Below are 15,317 nucleotides of genomic sequence, written 5' to 3' on the forward strand. Positions count from 1 at the left end.
TTAGCCTCAGGCAAAAAGTGGCCACATTCATTAATACCACAAAACAGTCTCTATACCATGTACTGAAATTCTTCTCCTCTGAAACTTCTTGGGTCAGGTCAGCACAATTCAAATTACTTTCAGCAACAAAGTTGTTCATATTCCTTCTAGGATAGCCCATTAAGCCCTATTTAAAGCATTCCACTGCTTTCCAAATCCAAAATCCCCAAATCCATATTCTTCCAAACAAAAGCATGGTCAGGCCTATCACAACAAAACCCCAGTCCCTGGCTCCAACTTCTATCTTAATTAAGGTTTTACAGCTGTGAACAGAGCCCATAATGAAGCACATCTTATAGAAGACAGCATTTATTTGGTGCTGGCTTACAGGTGCAGGAGTTCACCACTATCATCAAGGTAGGAGCCTGGCAGCATCCAGCCAGGCACGGTGCAGGAGGAGCTAAGAGTTCTACATCTTTGTCTGAAGGAAGCATGAGCAGACTTGGCTAGGAAGAAGGTCTCCAAGTCAACCCCCATAGTGACACACTTCCTCCAATATGGCCACAGCTCTAATAGTACCACTGCCTGGGCCGAGATGGGCAAACCATCACATATGCTAAAATATATTTTTCGGAAAACATACAAAGAAGGAATAGATATGTCTCCACTTTATCCAGATAGATGATTACACATTTACCCTTTTCCTTGACCTACTTTCTCTCTCTGCTGCCCAAAGCTTACAGTCTAGTATTTGGAGATCCAGTATCAAGTATCAATATCCTTTGGTACCCTGACACTCTCTGGCAGGTGGTTTTTAAACAGAACATCCACCGGACACTGTGCTGGGTCCCTACTGACCACCATAGTCCAATGCTCAGTTCTTGACACTTAGGACACCCCATGTCTCTTAGAAAACTCAGATTATGTCTTGTCCCACCTCTTTATTTCCCTTAGCTCCAGTAAGGGCTCCAGTAAGGACTACTGTTACCTAAAGTAGCATTCTTCACTTCTTTCTGTGTGTAATGGATGGCTGTCTGTTAATTGTTGGTTAAGAGCTCTGTTCTCCTTACCTTACTACACATTATGTGACTGGCTCCTTGGAGACAGTGAAAAGTTTAAGGAGAAAACTGGAAGGGTACAATGCAGAGAATGCCATGCAGAAATGAGCTGAAGAGGTAGAAGATGAAAGGACTGGTATTAAATCAGGAGATAGGGATAATGTCTTCCACATTCTAGACCGAGTGAAAACACATGTGTGATTGAATCAGTTCTCTTCCTTGTAACCTACCAGGAACTTGGGCTTGTCTTTACTGTGTACATTTTAAGGTATAAATAGGGGGTTATTAATTACTTAATTAACTAATGATCAAACTCCCTGTCACAAATATCTCTACGTGAAGCCCTTGATCCTGCCAAGGATGGACCGCCCCCAGTTAAGGAAAATGTCAGAGGAGGTGGGAAGAGGGATGACTGGGGAGGAGGAAACCCTCATAGAAGAATGGGGGTGATGGGATAGGGGGCTTATGGCCAGGCAATGGGGAAAGAGAATAACATTTGAAATGTAAATTTAAAAAAACCAATAAAAAACCCCAAAACAAAAACCAAATATATCTACATGTGTTCTACAATATCTAAGGATTTAGACATTACAGGTGATGGCTGAGAGTTTGTCTTTCTCTTGTCTCTTCCTTTCCAGGGCCATTTCTGAAGGAATACCCATTTTTCTTAAGATTATTGTGAGCCTGGACACTCACTAATGTCCCTATTACAAGCAAGTGCAAAGTTCAAGGTTTAGTTGGAAGATGGGAACTTTCACTTCAGTCTTTCTGGTGAAGTGGACAACTTTCCACCATACAGACAGGGAGGTGGAGAGAAAGATCCATCACCTATGACTCAGGTATGATCATCCTTGCTTCCAGTTTAGGGAGTATAAAATGAGCTAATCTATGTCAATCACAGTTCCTGCCCACAGGAACAGGGCCCCATACCATAGCACAACTGACACCATGATGGGAATACTTCTCGGGCCATCAAACTCAGCACTTAGACAGAACCTCCTGCCAAAACTAAAACAAAGGCCTAATCTTCCAAGTCCATCCAGTTTTGGAAAGCCTTGCTTTTTAGCTTCTGTTCTGCTTTTTATCTATTTTTGTTAACTGAAATTGTCAACTTAGAACATCATTTTTGTGCTTAATCCCTCACTGAAAGAAAAGCTCAGTGCTACCCTGGGGTCCTCAGCACCTAGTGTATCTGGCAGACAGAATAAAGTCTTTTCTATTCGCTTAAACTCACGTGCGTATAGTCTTCCCTGTTGACCACCCCCATAACACCCACAACTTCATGATGAAGGCTACTCTCAGATTGCTACCTCCTCTGAGTGAGGTGCACTCTCTGTTCTATTTGTGAACTGAAAGGGCCTGGCTATGGAAGGGATATCACAGCAATGTCTAACAACAGAAAGATGCTGACTCCTGGTAAGGCATTACAATATTTATTGCTGTTTCTCTTTTGCTTTATAAAGCAATGCGATTTAACCAAAGCAGGATGTGATTTAGGACTTGAAGAGGAACAGAAAATCAATACTCAGCTCTAAGTGACAGGAAATTGTCATTGCTGAAGCCTTTGGTCACAGCAGCTGAGGCACAACTACGTGGGGATTAGGGAAGAAAGCTTGTGGACTAGCAAGGCTTCCAGTGACATCATTAAGACACAGAGTTAGAGTCTGTGTCAAAAGGGGCACCAGGACCTGGATTGTGCCTCTGTCCTAGCTGGAGGACCTGGTAACACTCAGAACCACATCCTTGCCCCCTTTCTGTCACTGAGACTTTGTGTCCAGTGTCTCCCTGTGCTGCTCCACTAGTGTCCCGATCCACTCCGAGGTTTTCTGCTTGGCTTCCTCCCAGCTGACAAGTGGCTCATAGCCCAGATCTCTCTGAGCTTTCTTGTAGGAGAAAGTGAACTTGCTATTTGACAGTGTGACCAAGTGGCAGTTAAAGGGTGGCCTATAGTTGTAGATTGGACGCAGCAGGAAGCTCACAGTTTCCAGCAGGAAGGCAAGCCAGTAGAGCAGGGGCAGAGGAAGGCTCCAGCTGGAATCAAGGCGGAGGCCCCATTCCTTGCTCAGGGTGCAATTTAAATCATCATAGCTTTGGTGAGGGGTGTCATCTGAGATGTAGTAGAACTGTCCTTGGACATTTTGTGACTTCTTGGGGTCTCGAAGGCCCCTGGCAGCCAGAATGTGTGCCCAGGCCACATTTTCCACATACACTGGATTGACTATGGAGAATTTGCCAGTAACATTCAGAATACCCTTATTTTTGAGGGCCATAATTATTATTCTAGAAAGGAATTGACCTCTCTCCCCATAAATGTACATGGGCCTTAAGGCACAAGTATGCAGTGTGCCACCATTTTTCAGGATGCTCCCATTGGCTGCCAGCACTGCCTTCTCGGCCATCCTTTTGCTGTATGGGTATGGATTTGACCATGTGCTTTCATGATGCTCTTCCTCACGGCCATTTAGGATGATCTTCTTGTAGGAGTTGGGCCCTGCAACGTCAACTGTGCTGCAGTAGATGAAGGCTGGCACACTGGCTTGGACACAGGCCTCCAATAGGTTCTGGGTACCTAATAACAGACAACACATTGTCAGTGTTAGTGTTGGGAAATAAGACCAAAAAGTCTCCTTCCTGTTATTTCTACTCTATTTCCAGCTCTCTGATACACTCTACTTTTTTCTTCTTGTGAAGCAGCACACCTATGCCATAGGCACATGATCAATGAAATGTAAATAAACAAATATAAAGAATCAAATAAGTGACACGCACTGTCTGGTAGCCGAGGCTTTACAGATCTTCCTATCTTTCTGTCTAAACCTTTAATTCTGGAGAAGAAGAAAAGCTTTCTTTTGTGTAATTTGGGAATATAGCTTTAAGAATGAGATTTGTCATTCACATTACTTTCTATTGGGCCTGCAAGAAAGCTGAAAACAATACGTGCCTACTGCTGGTCACTCCTGGAGTGGAAGGACACTGTAGACATAGTGCAGACCTGCAGATCTCGGAGGAAGGCAGTAATGTCCCAGGCAAGGAGTTATTCCACTATCACCCACTCATTTATTGACATTAAAAGTCACTCAGTAATTCGATTCCTGGAGAAATGGCTTCATGTTCTTAAGTTTAATATATTTGCCAATGAAATTTGGGTTTTGTTTGCTGGTGAGGGCTGATAGCTATCCCCGTGACACACTTTCTCAGTGTGACAATGCTCTAGTGATAACGCCCTATGCACCATCCTCATCACTTCAGTCTCCTGTGCTGGGATATGCAGCGGGCGACCATTACAGTGGAGAGGCAGGCTAAGAACACCAGGGTCCTTAGCCATCTTTCTGCAGTAATATGTGTGTCAGGGCTGTGGTTTAGAAAGCAGAAGGGACATTTAAAAGGTGTTCCAGGAAATTCTAAATGATTTTTCCTTTTGCCAAATTTGGAGTGACCAAATTGAAAGTCACACATAAGGAACACATGTGGGTTTTCTTGTGGTGTCTTTGACCACTCTGCCTCTTACATTCCCTCTTCTCTCTCTTCAGCCTGAGTCTCTGACCTGTCCCTCATGTTTGACTGTGGATCTCTGCATCTGTTTCCATCAGGTCCTGGATAAAGCCTCTCTGGTGTCAATTGGGCTAGACATTAATCTATGAGTTTAGCAAAATATCATTAGACATAATTTCACTCATATATATTTGCCTGTTGCAGGTGGTTTTATTATAGGTTCCTGGGACATCTGTTGTCTGGTTTCTAGTCTGCCAGGTAGTTTCAGGGTTGGCTTTCACTGATGGCAAGAGTCTCAAGCTGAAAACCCATAGAATAAACAAACCTTGATTCATAGGAGCTCACTGTTACTGAACCAACTATCAGGTAGCCTGCATTCTTCTTCCCTAGGCCCTCTATATGTTTTCATTTTGGAGCTTGGTGTTTTGGTGGGACTCCTATGAGAGAGAACAGGGGCTGTCTCTGATGCTTCTGCCTGATTTTGTGACCATTTTCGTCCACCTGTGTTGCTTCATCCAGTCATAATGTGAGGGTCTCTGTCTAGTCTTAATTCAACTTGATATGTCATGTTCGATTGATATCCCTGAGAGGCCTGCCCTTTTCTAAAAGGTAACATGGGATGAGTGGATGGGAAAGGAGGAGGTGAGGAGGCTGATGAAGGAAGTAGGGTGGTTGAAAGATGGAGAGGATGCTGCAGTTGGGGTCTAATGCATGAGAGAATAAATTAACCAAAAAATAGAACTTTTATGGAGGAGGGTGTAGTGATGATAAAGAGATTGGTCCTTGGTGGTGCAATTGAAGATATTACAGAAATCTCATGTGAATTCACCTGTTTTGTCCTAACTTATATTATGAAGCCATACTGCAGAAAAAGAAACAGGGCAGGAGAAAATCCTTACCTCCTCCAGAGGAGGGCCACTGTGGGCTGAGAACTTATGTTAATGACTCCTAAGAAAAGAGTGTGGGGGGACAAATGCTGGGTTATTCTTCCAGCCTGCTTCTGTGAAACAGCTTTGCTCTGGTCTATACCAGGGACAACTTGCCTCATGGGTGCAGGGTGGCTCTCACAGAACTATGCTAAAACACACTGGACTGTCTCATGCCTGGATCTGTCCTGGAAGCTGGCCCTGGCTAGGTGGACATGGAGGGCTGGGTCTTGGAATGCAGCTGCACTGGGATGAAGGAGAACAGGACTGAGAGCTTGACTCTAAAGCTTCATTCTCTTCCTGCATCTGGAGTCTTAATCATGTTCTTCCCCCACCACCCGCAGTCTGTTTTTCTCACTGGAGACTGGGGACAAGAGGGATGGCAAAGTGCTTCAGAGTTTAGCTCTCACGTAGCTTTTCACAACCACCTGTAACACCAGTACCAGCGATCTGATGCCATTTTCTTTCCACATCAGCACTCATCATACCAATCATACATAGCAGTGATGCAGAGACAAAAGAAAATAAAATCTTAAGGAAATAAAGGGACTGTGAGCAGTGCTATCAGAGATGTGTATGAGCACAGCATTTTCCAATTAGGAGTCCCCCACTACCTGTTCTTCTCTTCTCATTTTCCTACATGCTCCATGTTGTCCTCAGGTACTGTACCTTTCAGATTGACATCTAGGATGGTCTGCCTGGGTATGACACGTGAGAAATCCATGACAGAAGCCGTGTGGATGACAACAGAGATGCCCTGGCACGCTCTCCTCAGGTACTGGGCATCCAGAATATCTCCTTCTAACATTGTCACCTTGGCCTTTGTCTGCAGCTCTGTGGACACAAAGAAGATCCTTGGGAAGATTTCTGCATGGGATTGAAATTTCCTAAACAGGTTTCAGTTACCTAGACCTTCAAGGGCAGCTATGGGGAGAAGACAATTGGGGAGGTGGCCTTTCTCCTGAAGGGAGCTCAAGAACCAGAATACAGCATCTGTAGGGCAGGAGGAAGCATCATCTATTTCCACCCCATCCCTTTGTAGAAAATGCATCTGAGCAGTAAGATGCCATTATGGGAAATTCCTGTATTCATTAAAGTAACCAGAGAGGAGGTGGCACTCAAATGTAAGGAGGGAGGCTAGGATTCAGTTGATAGGGAATGAGGAAATCCTGTGTGGATTTGAAGGATAAACAATTGCTGGAGTTCTGAGTCTGGAGGCAGTGACACCAATCTTTGGTATACAGTACACAGGTGTGAAGACAGGAGAGAAATATGTACCACAACAGGATAACTGGATTATGTCCTCCAGAGTTCCAGTGAGATGGATTCAGAAGAGTGAGACACAAAGCTATTTCAGCCCTGACCTTGATAGGTCTTGATATTCTGGGTCTGGGCTGACAACAAATGAAGAGCTATCTGAATTACAGAGATGGGAACGGAGCCTCTGAGAGAACTGTCAGTCAGCATACAGCAGTTGTCAGAAGCATTTATCAATGCTGAATACAAGTCAGCCCATAAGAGACCTCGGCTGCAGACAGGAAGCCAGGGCCGTGGATGCATCAGTATCTTTAGCTTCTATGGAATCCACAGGGGGACCCTGTTAATTACGTAGTCAGGTAAATTCCTCACAAAGGAGTATGTGACATAGGCAATCTACACCAGTCCCTGACACTGTCCTTAGCTGAGGCTCTTTTCCTATGGTCCCTGCAGGGATATCTTGAGGGTGTGAAGACAATGCAGCTAAGAATCTGCACTGTCATTCCAGAGCTTGCTCTTGCCCTAGGAGCAGCAATTTCAGTCAAGAAGAACGCAAGGCTCCAGACAAGTCTTCTGTCATTTCCTTTGTGGAGATAAAGGATAGAGGGGAATGACGTTGGAGAAAGGAGGTAAGGAGTCCATGGCCCTCACCTGACCCTGCTCATTATACTGTTTCGTACATGCTCTGTGTGATTCAGTCTTTCACTCTCTGCCTTCTCTGTCTCTCTTTTACTCACTGATTTGACTTTTTATTTCAACTCCATGTTGGAGAATGATCACTGAGTGTCCTCTGCCAAAACATACAAGGAAAGGAACAAACAACCAGACCAAGTAGAAAAGGCAGGGACCCTCTGTGGAGGCCCCCAACCCAGCATCCTTGCAGTAGACCAATATATACTAATTTCACCTTACAGGAAGTACACAACTGTGAGATTGCCACTTGGGAAGAAAGACAGAGGTTGTCCTTGTGGCCACTATCTCTAGATCAGACACAAGTCACACTCTAGACCTACAGCTATATGGTGTATTATATGCTGTGTGGTCATGAATCTTCCCGATGTGTTTGAGCATGGGAGAAGCCTTAAGTTCCAAGTGCTTCTCCATATTTCCTAGACAAGAAGCCCTCCCAATCCTCAGTGATCATTCCCAACAGTCACACAAACAGAGCCTCTGACTCACTTACTAGAGAATTCCTCCTTGGTTTCTGTTCTGAAGACTTTGTCCAGAGCCCTGACCTCCTGCAGTTCTTTCTCCTGCACCAACATCCGGATGATCCTCTGGCCCACAAACCCTCCTGCTCCTGTCACCAGGCAGCTCCATCCAGGCATAGTCAACCCAGGAAACAGATCACAGGCAGAGCAGTTGTGATGTATGGTGATCCTGCGGAGGGCTAGACAAAAAGATTCAGTGAAAACAGTTTTCCAGTAATTCCTTGAATTCCCTCTACCCAATTTTTGCTTGCACACTATGACCACACTGTCAGCAAGAGAAACTAAAATAAAGTGAAACAAAATAAAATCCAACCTGTTAAATTGTTCAAAATCAGATGAGAAAGTCTGGATGCTGGTCTCCTCAGCCCTCAGATCAGCACTAGAGTTTTAATCCCTGGCCTTCTGACTCACCATATCTTGATTCACACTTGTATTGTGGTCATTATTCTTCTCTGTGGTCCCTCCTTCCCAATGGTTGATAAACATTTTGTCCTTCATTCTTGACACAGGAAGAAATGTCAGCTTCAAGGCTCCCTTGTGATAAAGACTATTTTGTTTGGACATGTGCACTTCTTACAGCATTATTGTTAATGTAAAATGGAGCAACAGATATAAAATACTAAAGAATTAGAAAAATGGGAGTGGTAGTAGAGTGCATGCTTTTAATCCCAGCACTCTAAAGGCAGAGCCAGGTGAGTTCATGGCCATCCTGGTGTACATAGTGAGTTCCTGGATAGCTAGGGCTATATAGTGAGACCTTGTCTTTAAAAGCAAACCAAACCAAAACAAAACAAAAAAGAATTAGAAGAACTTTAGTAGATTCAATCTAAGAATAATTATATGAAATTATTTACCAGAATTTGAATTTATTGTATTAATATCCACATTGCAATCCAGTAAGCATTTACTGAGATTTAAAAAAAGTGATCTCTTTATTATTCAAAATATTTTTATGAAAATAGTTTTTAATTTATATGCTAAAATTGACTTTAATATACTTTACTAAGAAATGAAGTCATACTAGTAGTTATAAATTTACAGCCTTTATTAGAATGTACATGTGCAGGCCTGCTTTCCTGGAGACCCTACTTAACACCTTGAGACCCATCCCATGTGAGAGATGCAGCCTCGATGCTGAGTGACACCCTGCTATGCTTATACACAGGAACTTAGCATAACTGTCTCCTGAGAGGCTTCATCTAACAGGGGTTGGAAACAGATGCAGAGACCCACAGCCAAACATCGGGAGGTGCAAAGTGGAAAACTTTAGGAGGTGCTATTTGGAAAAGTTGAGGAAGGTTGGAGTGATCCAGGTAGTCAAGGATACTATAAGATGTCAAGAGTCAACTATCCTGGGCCCATAGGGGTCACAGAGACTGAACCAACAACCAAAAACATGCAGAGCCTGGTTCTAAGCCCCCTACTCATTTGTAGCAGCTGTGTAGCTTAGTCTTCATGTGAGTTTCCTAAGAAGTGGAGCAAGGGCTGTCTCTGACTCCCTTTCCTACCATTGGATCTCATTCTTCTACCTGGACTGACTGGCTGGGTCTCAGTGGAGAAGAGGCATTTACTCCTGCTGGGGCTAGATGTTCCAGGGTTGGGTGGTACCCAAGTTGGTGTAAGGTTTCTCCTTCTCTGAGGGGAAGGGAGTAGGTAATTGGGGTAAGAATTTGCAAGGCCAAGACTGGGCATGAATTAGGGAGGGGTCTGTCATTAGGATGTAATGTGAATAAAAAATATGAAGAGACTCATCCAGGGGTAAGCGTCCTGAACCCCTTCCCCTTCCAAGGTGGAATGTTAACTGACTTGATCAAAGTAGGTTTGGTGGAGGCAACCTAGCTGGTTTGACTTCATGTATGCAAATGTCCTGTAATATTCAGAGGACATATGGCCTGATCCTTACTGACCTGGGACTCTTAGAATCTTTCTGTGATCTCTTCCACAGTGTTCTTTGAGACATGGGAAGATGGCCTCTGCATCAACTCTGTTCCTTCCCTGTTAAGAGTTCCTGTCCTTAACTTCCATTGACAATGAACAGGGATGTGGAAGTACAAGCCAAATGAACCCTTTCCTCCCCAACTTGCCTTTGTTCATGGTGTTTCACAGCAGCACTAGGAACCCTAAGGCAGTATGTGGTATAGGTGTCCCTCTTACAGCTGAGGACTCCCAGAGTCTTATTTTCTTCACTTTGGCCAGTTGTGAATTTCTGTTTTGTTGTCCACTGCACAAAGAACCTTCTCCAGTGAGGACTGAGGGTTGTACTCATCCATGGGTATGGAGAAAGCGTGCATTTCCCCCTGTGGAGTCATCCTTATATCCAGCCCAATGTTGTTGATTACTCCCATAACATTTGTGGTCGTATTGCATCCATGGGCATCTTTTTCTAGGCTGGTTGTTCTTGTAGTTCACAGGATCCACAGCTGTATAAGAATGTTGATGCTTCCTTTTTTCCCTGTGGCCTTGGCACCTTTGGGTATTATGAAATCTAGTCAGCAGGAAGAAAGCTTCTTGGATAGCAGCACCTTAATTTTTCCACTTCCTGTGACCACATGGTGTCTTCAGCAATAATATCTTACCATAAGTTTCAACAGGCAACCAAGAGCAATGACAGTAGCTTGTGTAATATTGAGGGCCCCTGGTATGCCCTTGACCAACAACTCAACGGGGCATTTTATTTTGCAATCTGTGGTTCTTGAGAGGAGCAGCATTACCCTGAGTAATGTGACAAATTCACACACACACACACACACACACACACACACACACACACACACACACACACACAGATGTTGAATGTAATTGCTCGCCAAATACATATCTCTATACCCATGGATGAGTGCAGCCCTCAGTCCTTATCAGCGAAGGTTCTTTGTGCAGTGGACAACAAAACAGAAATTCACAACTGGTCAAAGTGAAGTAAGTAAGAAACTGTGGAGACCTCAGCTGTAAGTGGACCATATACATCACACACTGTTTTAGGGTTTTTATCACTTCAATGAAACAACATGACTAAAACTAATATATATATATCTATATATCCATATATACATACATATAAATTTACATAAAATAAGAATTTATACATAGAAATTATATATATTATATATAATATATAATACATTATACATATATATATTATATATCAGTAAAAAAGCACTTTTCGGCATCCACAATGGTGTCTAGGTTTAGTGTCTGCATATAGGACAGATCCCCAGGTGGGATAGCCTCTGAATGGCCTTCCCTTCAGTCTCTGCTCTACACTTTGTTTCTATTTTCTCCCTTGAGTATTTTGTTCCCCCTTCTAAGAAGGAATGAAGCACGCACACTTTCGACTATCTCCTCCTTCAGCTTCATTTGGTCTATGTATTCTGTTAAGCTGGTATGAACATAGTGGAGCACAAGGTTTTGTTATATGTTGGAGCATATTTTGGCTATATGCCCAGGGGTGGCATAGCTGGGTCCTCAGATAGTAGTATGTCCAATTTTCTAAGAAATCTACAGACTGATTTCCACAGTGCTTGCACCAACTTGCAATCCCAACAAGAATGGAGTAGTGTTCCTCTTTCTCCACATCCTCTCCAACATGTACTGTCGGTTGAGTTTTTGATATTAGCCATTTTGACTTTTATGAGGGAAATCACAGAGTTCTTTTGATTTGCATTTCTCTGATGACTAAGGGTAGAGAGCTGCGACGTGCCGCGCCTCAAAGATGGCGCTGGTTTCTGCCTTCCACTGTCCCAACGGTGAGCGCTCCTTGCAGTAAACAAGTCCTTATTTCGCTATGTCTGCCTGGCCCGCTAGCTTCTGCATAGTGACAGCCTATCTACATGACCCACATGGCTTGCTAGGACTGGCCAGTGCTAGCTATTTAAGTGTGGTGCAGGGCGTCCCCTGGGAGGAGAAGAGAGAGAGAGGTCAGAAGATTGAATCAAGGTTCCTGAATAAAACTGCTTGAAGAAGATCTCCTGTGGTTGTGTCTTCCTTGCTGGTCGAGGTTGGGCACGGCAAGTGGTGGCCCATACGGGGAATCCTCGAATCCACGGTAAAGGGACTCAACTCTCTCCGAGATCAGAACTTCTTGCAGTCAGGGCAGTGCTGGAAAGCTCCCAAGGTAAGGTGGGACAATAAGGACCGCGGGAAATAAGCAGCTATAAAGTCTCAGGGTAGTGAGCAAGTAAAGTTCGCAGTAGGAGCGAACCGAAAGTAAAGTTCGAGGTAACAGCAAACCAAAAGGAGACAATAAAGTTCCCAGGTTTTGGGACGAGGGTTAAGTTCTCGGATTGAGACAATCAGGTTCCCAGGTTTTGGAACAAGTTGCAAAGCTCTCGGATTGAGACTATAATGTTCCCGGTTTTGGGACAAGTTAAGAGGAACGTAGCTTACACCCAGAAATCTGGAGAGTTTTTTGCATTACTACAGCCATTGTTACTGTTAATAGCAGATTCTGCCACCGCAGCCATTGCTGCGGCCATGTCCCATACCTCTGTAGTACAGACTGCAGCAGCTGTAAGTAATCTATCCACAGGTGTTGCAGAAGCTTTAGATGTTCAGGGTAATATTAATAGTTAAAAGCAGGAATTTTGCTGCTGTATCAAAGGGTCGATTTGCTCCAGGAACAAGCGGATATTATGATGGGTGTGACTTTGAGTTTTATGGTTATATTATTACTCTGGGAGAGAGTACAAGATACAAGCTTTTCCGGTTTCAGACTAAGGAACACAGTATTTTGGGAGAATGATTTTGTCTTTGTGCTTTTAAAAGGTGTGATTAGGCTCTGGAAACCTCACCGAGTAATACTGATCAGATTTGATAGAGGTAGACCACCTGAGAAATTTATTCAGGAGCAGTGAACTGAAAGCAAAGTTCACGGTAACAGCGAACAGAAAGTAAGTTCACGGTAGCAGTGAACCAAAAGTAGCAAGACACGCGGTGAATTTAGCTGTAGCAGCATAGAAAGTTTTTGTCATGGGGACCTCACAGTCTCGTCCAATTTTTCTGGCTCTTCAAGAGCTGTTTGAGCAAAAGAAACTAAAAATAAAAAGAAGCACCATAGAGAGATTTTTGAGTGAATGCGAAGCCATTGCACCCTGGTTCGCAGCCTCTGGTAATCTCACGGTGGCGAGCTGGGACAAGTTAGGGAAAGACCTTGATTTTGCCCGGGAACATGGGATTCTAAGACCTGGGGTCCGTCCAGTATGGCGCTTAGTGCATAGCTGCCTTGAGGATCAGAAATGTTGTCAGGCAGCTATAGAGAAGGGGCAAGCTGCCCTAGAAATGCTTCAAGAGGAGAGGTCAGAAAAGCAGGGAAGTGCAAAGGAGACAGACTCAGAAAAGACAGATACAGAGGAGGAAACAGACGAAACAGATTCAGAAGAAGAGTTACAAGAGTTGGTAGATCAAATGCGGAAACAGTCTCTAAGGAATAGACAGAAGAAGAAAAGGAAAAAGCCTAAAATGGTGGAGGAACCTCCTGGGCGGTTCCCCTCGGCTCCTCCTCCCTGCAATGTTGTAGAGGGAGGAAGTAGAGTTTCGGGTAGTACATTCTGCCCAGAAGTGTGGAAGGCAGTCCGCACAGAGCTACATCTGGCCTATCCTGTTTATGTGGATGCTAATCAACAAAGGTATCATGAGCCTTTAGACTTTAAGGGATCAAATCCCTGGTGGAATCAGTCAGGACATATGGTATCACTGCCTCTTTACTATTGCTCAGATAGAGGCTCTGCACAGATTTTGCATGATCCTAATGATTGGACCACCCTGGCGTGAGCGTGCCTCAGTCCAGGGCAGTATCTAGATTGGAGAGCTTTTCTAATTGAATATGCCAATGAACAGGCTGCTGCCAATTTTCGGTGTTCCCGAGACCCATGCCGATACGTCATGACCTTTAAGCCCACTCCTCTAATTTGTCTAAACAGTTGTCAAGTTATTTTTTAGGTAATTAGACTAGAGAATTCGATTTCTTAATGGATCAGCTATGTGTAGCCATCGTGACCGTGAACTCCACATGTGCAGATGCTAGACTGGCTACGGGATTGTCATCTTGGATTGCTGCTGCTATGAATCATCTTAGAGAGTGGGTGGGTATGGGAGCCCTAGCTGGATTCTTGCTGCTGGTCTCCCTAGTGAGCCTGTGGTGTCTCTGTAGAATGAGGTTTGTTCAGAGGCGGCACGCGGCTATGGTGGTACAGACATTTACAGCCATTGAAGCAGGACAGTCCCCTCAAGCCTGGCTTATGGTCATTTAGAAGACCTAGTTGCACTACGCCCCTGAGTATATGTGGTGACCTTGCCCAGCGGACGGGCACGCTTCCCTTCTACCTAAGGCCACGGAACCTTGTGGGCAGCGGGTGTCCCTGACGGGTTTAATGAAGGGATGATCCTAAGACAGGGGTGTCGCCACGCTCAGCGGTGCCTTTGCCTGCTTGATTAATTAAACAAAAAGGGGGAACTGTAGAGAGCTGCGACGTGCCGCGCCTCAAAGATGGCGCTGGTTTCCGCCTTCCACCCTCCCAACGGTGAGTGCTCCTTGCAGTAAACAAGTCCTTATTTCGCTATGTCTGCCTGGCCCGCTAGCTTCTGCATAGTGACAGCCTATCTACATGACCCACATGGCTTGCTAGGACTGGCCAGTGCTAGCTATTTAAGTGTGGTGCAGGGCATTCCCTGGGAGGAGAAGAGAGAGAGGTCAGAAGATTGAATCAAGGTTCCTGAATAAAACTGCTTGAAGAAGATCTCCTGTGGTCATGTCTTCCTTGCTGGTCGAGGTTAGGCGCGGCAACTAAGGATGACGAACATTTCTTTAGGTGCTTCTCAGCCATTTGGTATTCTTCAGTTGAGAATTCTTTGTTTAGCTCTGTACCCCATTTTTAAACAGGGTTGTCTGTTTCTCTGGAGTCTAACTCCTTGAGTTCTTTGATATGATGGATATTCACCCTCTATGAATATAGGATGCAGGATTGGTAAAGATCTTTTCCCAAAATGTTGGCTGCCATTTTGTCCTAATGGCACAGTATCCTTTGCCTTAGAAAATTTGCAATTCTATGAGGTCCCATTTATTCATTTTTGATCTTAGAGCATAAGTCATTGGTGTTCTGTTAAGCAAAATTTTCTCTGTGCTCATGTATTTGAAGGTGCCAAGCCTCAATATTTTTGCATACCTCCTTAGTCCTGGGCTTTATATTGCAACTGGGGCTGCACCTTAACCAATGACCCTCCATGGCTTCTCACAGTGACAAGCCTCAGCTGTTCTTTATATTGCCTTCATGCCTTCAAAACCAGTACCACCTGGGTGAATTGTATGCATTACCAAGTATAGCTGTAGCACGAGGTACAACCTTGTCTATCTCTGGAACACAGTTTCTTTGTGATCTCAGAAAATACTCCCCAGAAGATTT

At 44.3% G+C, this 15,317-nt stretch overlaps 2 protein-coding genes and 1 long non-coding RNA gene across 3 annotated transcripts in view; 2 read left to right on the forward strand and 1 right to left on the reverse strand.

Moving 5' to 3' along the window:
- The window catches only part of LOC116896476 (NADPH-dependent 3-keto-steroid reductase Hsd3b5-like), a 358,044-nt gene that overhangs the window by 92,055 nt on the left and 250,672 nt on the right, over positions 1-15,317 (forward strand). The gene's annotated exons all lie outside the window — the stretch shown is intronic.
- Positions 1,537-7,249, forward strand: LOC116896478. Its single transcript, XR_004387339.1, has 3 exons — positions 1,537-1,876; positions 6,116-6,230; positions 7,166-7,249. It is a non-coding gene; the product is annotated as an uncharacterized LOC116896478 (long non-coding RNA).
- On the reverse strand, positions 2,456-8,326 carry LOC116896473 (3 beta-hydroxysteroid dehydrogenase/Delta 5-->4-isomerase type 2). Its single transcript, XM_032897636.1, has 4 exons — positions 8,237-8,326; positions 7,896-8,102; positions 6,125-6,289; positions 2,456-3,606 (listed from the first exon to the last, which is right to left on the reverse strand). The coding sequence occupies exons 2-4, from the start codon at positions 8,038-8,040 to the stop codon at positions 2,795-2,797; spliced, it is 1,122 nt and encodes a 373-aa protein (XP_032753527.1). The 5' UTR covers positions 8,041-8,102; positions 8,237-8,326; the 3' UTR covers positions 2,456-2,794.

This window comes from Rattus rattus, chromosome 3 (assembly GCF_011064425.1).
Source record: "Rattus rattus isolate New Zealand chromosome 3, Rrattus_CSIRO_v1, whole genome shotgun sequence".
Taxonomy (NCBI): domain Eukaryota; kingdom Metazoa; phylum Chordata; class Mammalia; order Rodentia; family Muridae; genus Rattus; species Rattus rattus.

Bases quoted from the DNA above. Each gene is read 5' to 3' on its own strand.
- LOC116896473 (XM_032897636.1), bottom strand. From the start codon at position 8,040: ATGCCTGGATGGAGCTGCCTGGTGACAGGAGCAGGAGGGTTTGTGGGC. The intron at 6,290-7,895 runs GTAAGTGAGTCA...TTGTGTCCACAG, and splicing joins AACCAAGGAGGAATTCTCTA to AGCTGCAGACAAAGGCCAAG. The intron at 3,607-6,124 runs GTACAGTACCTG...GTCTGTTATTAG, and splicing joins CCTAGATGTCAATCTGAAAG to GTACCCAGAACCTATTGGAG.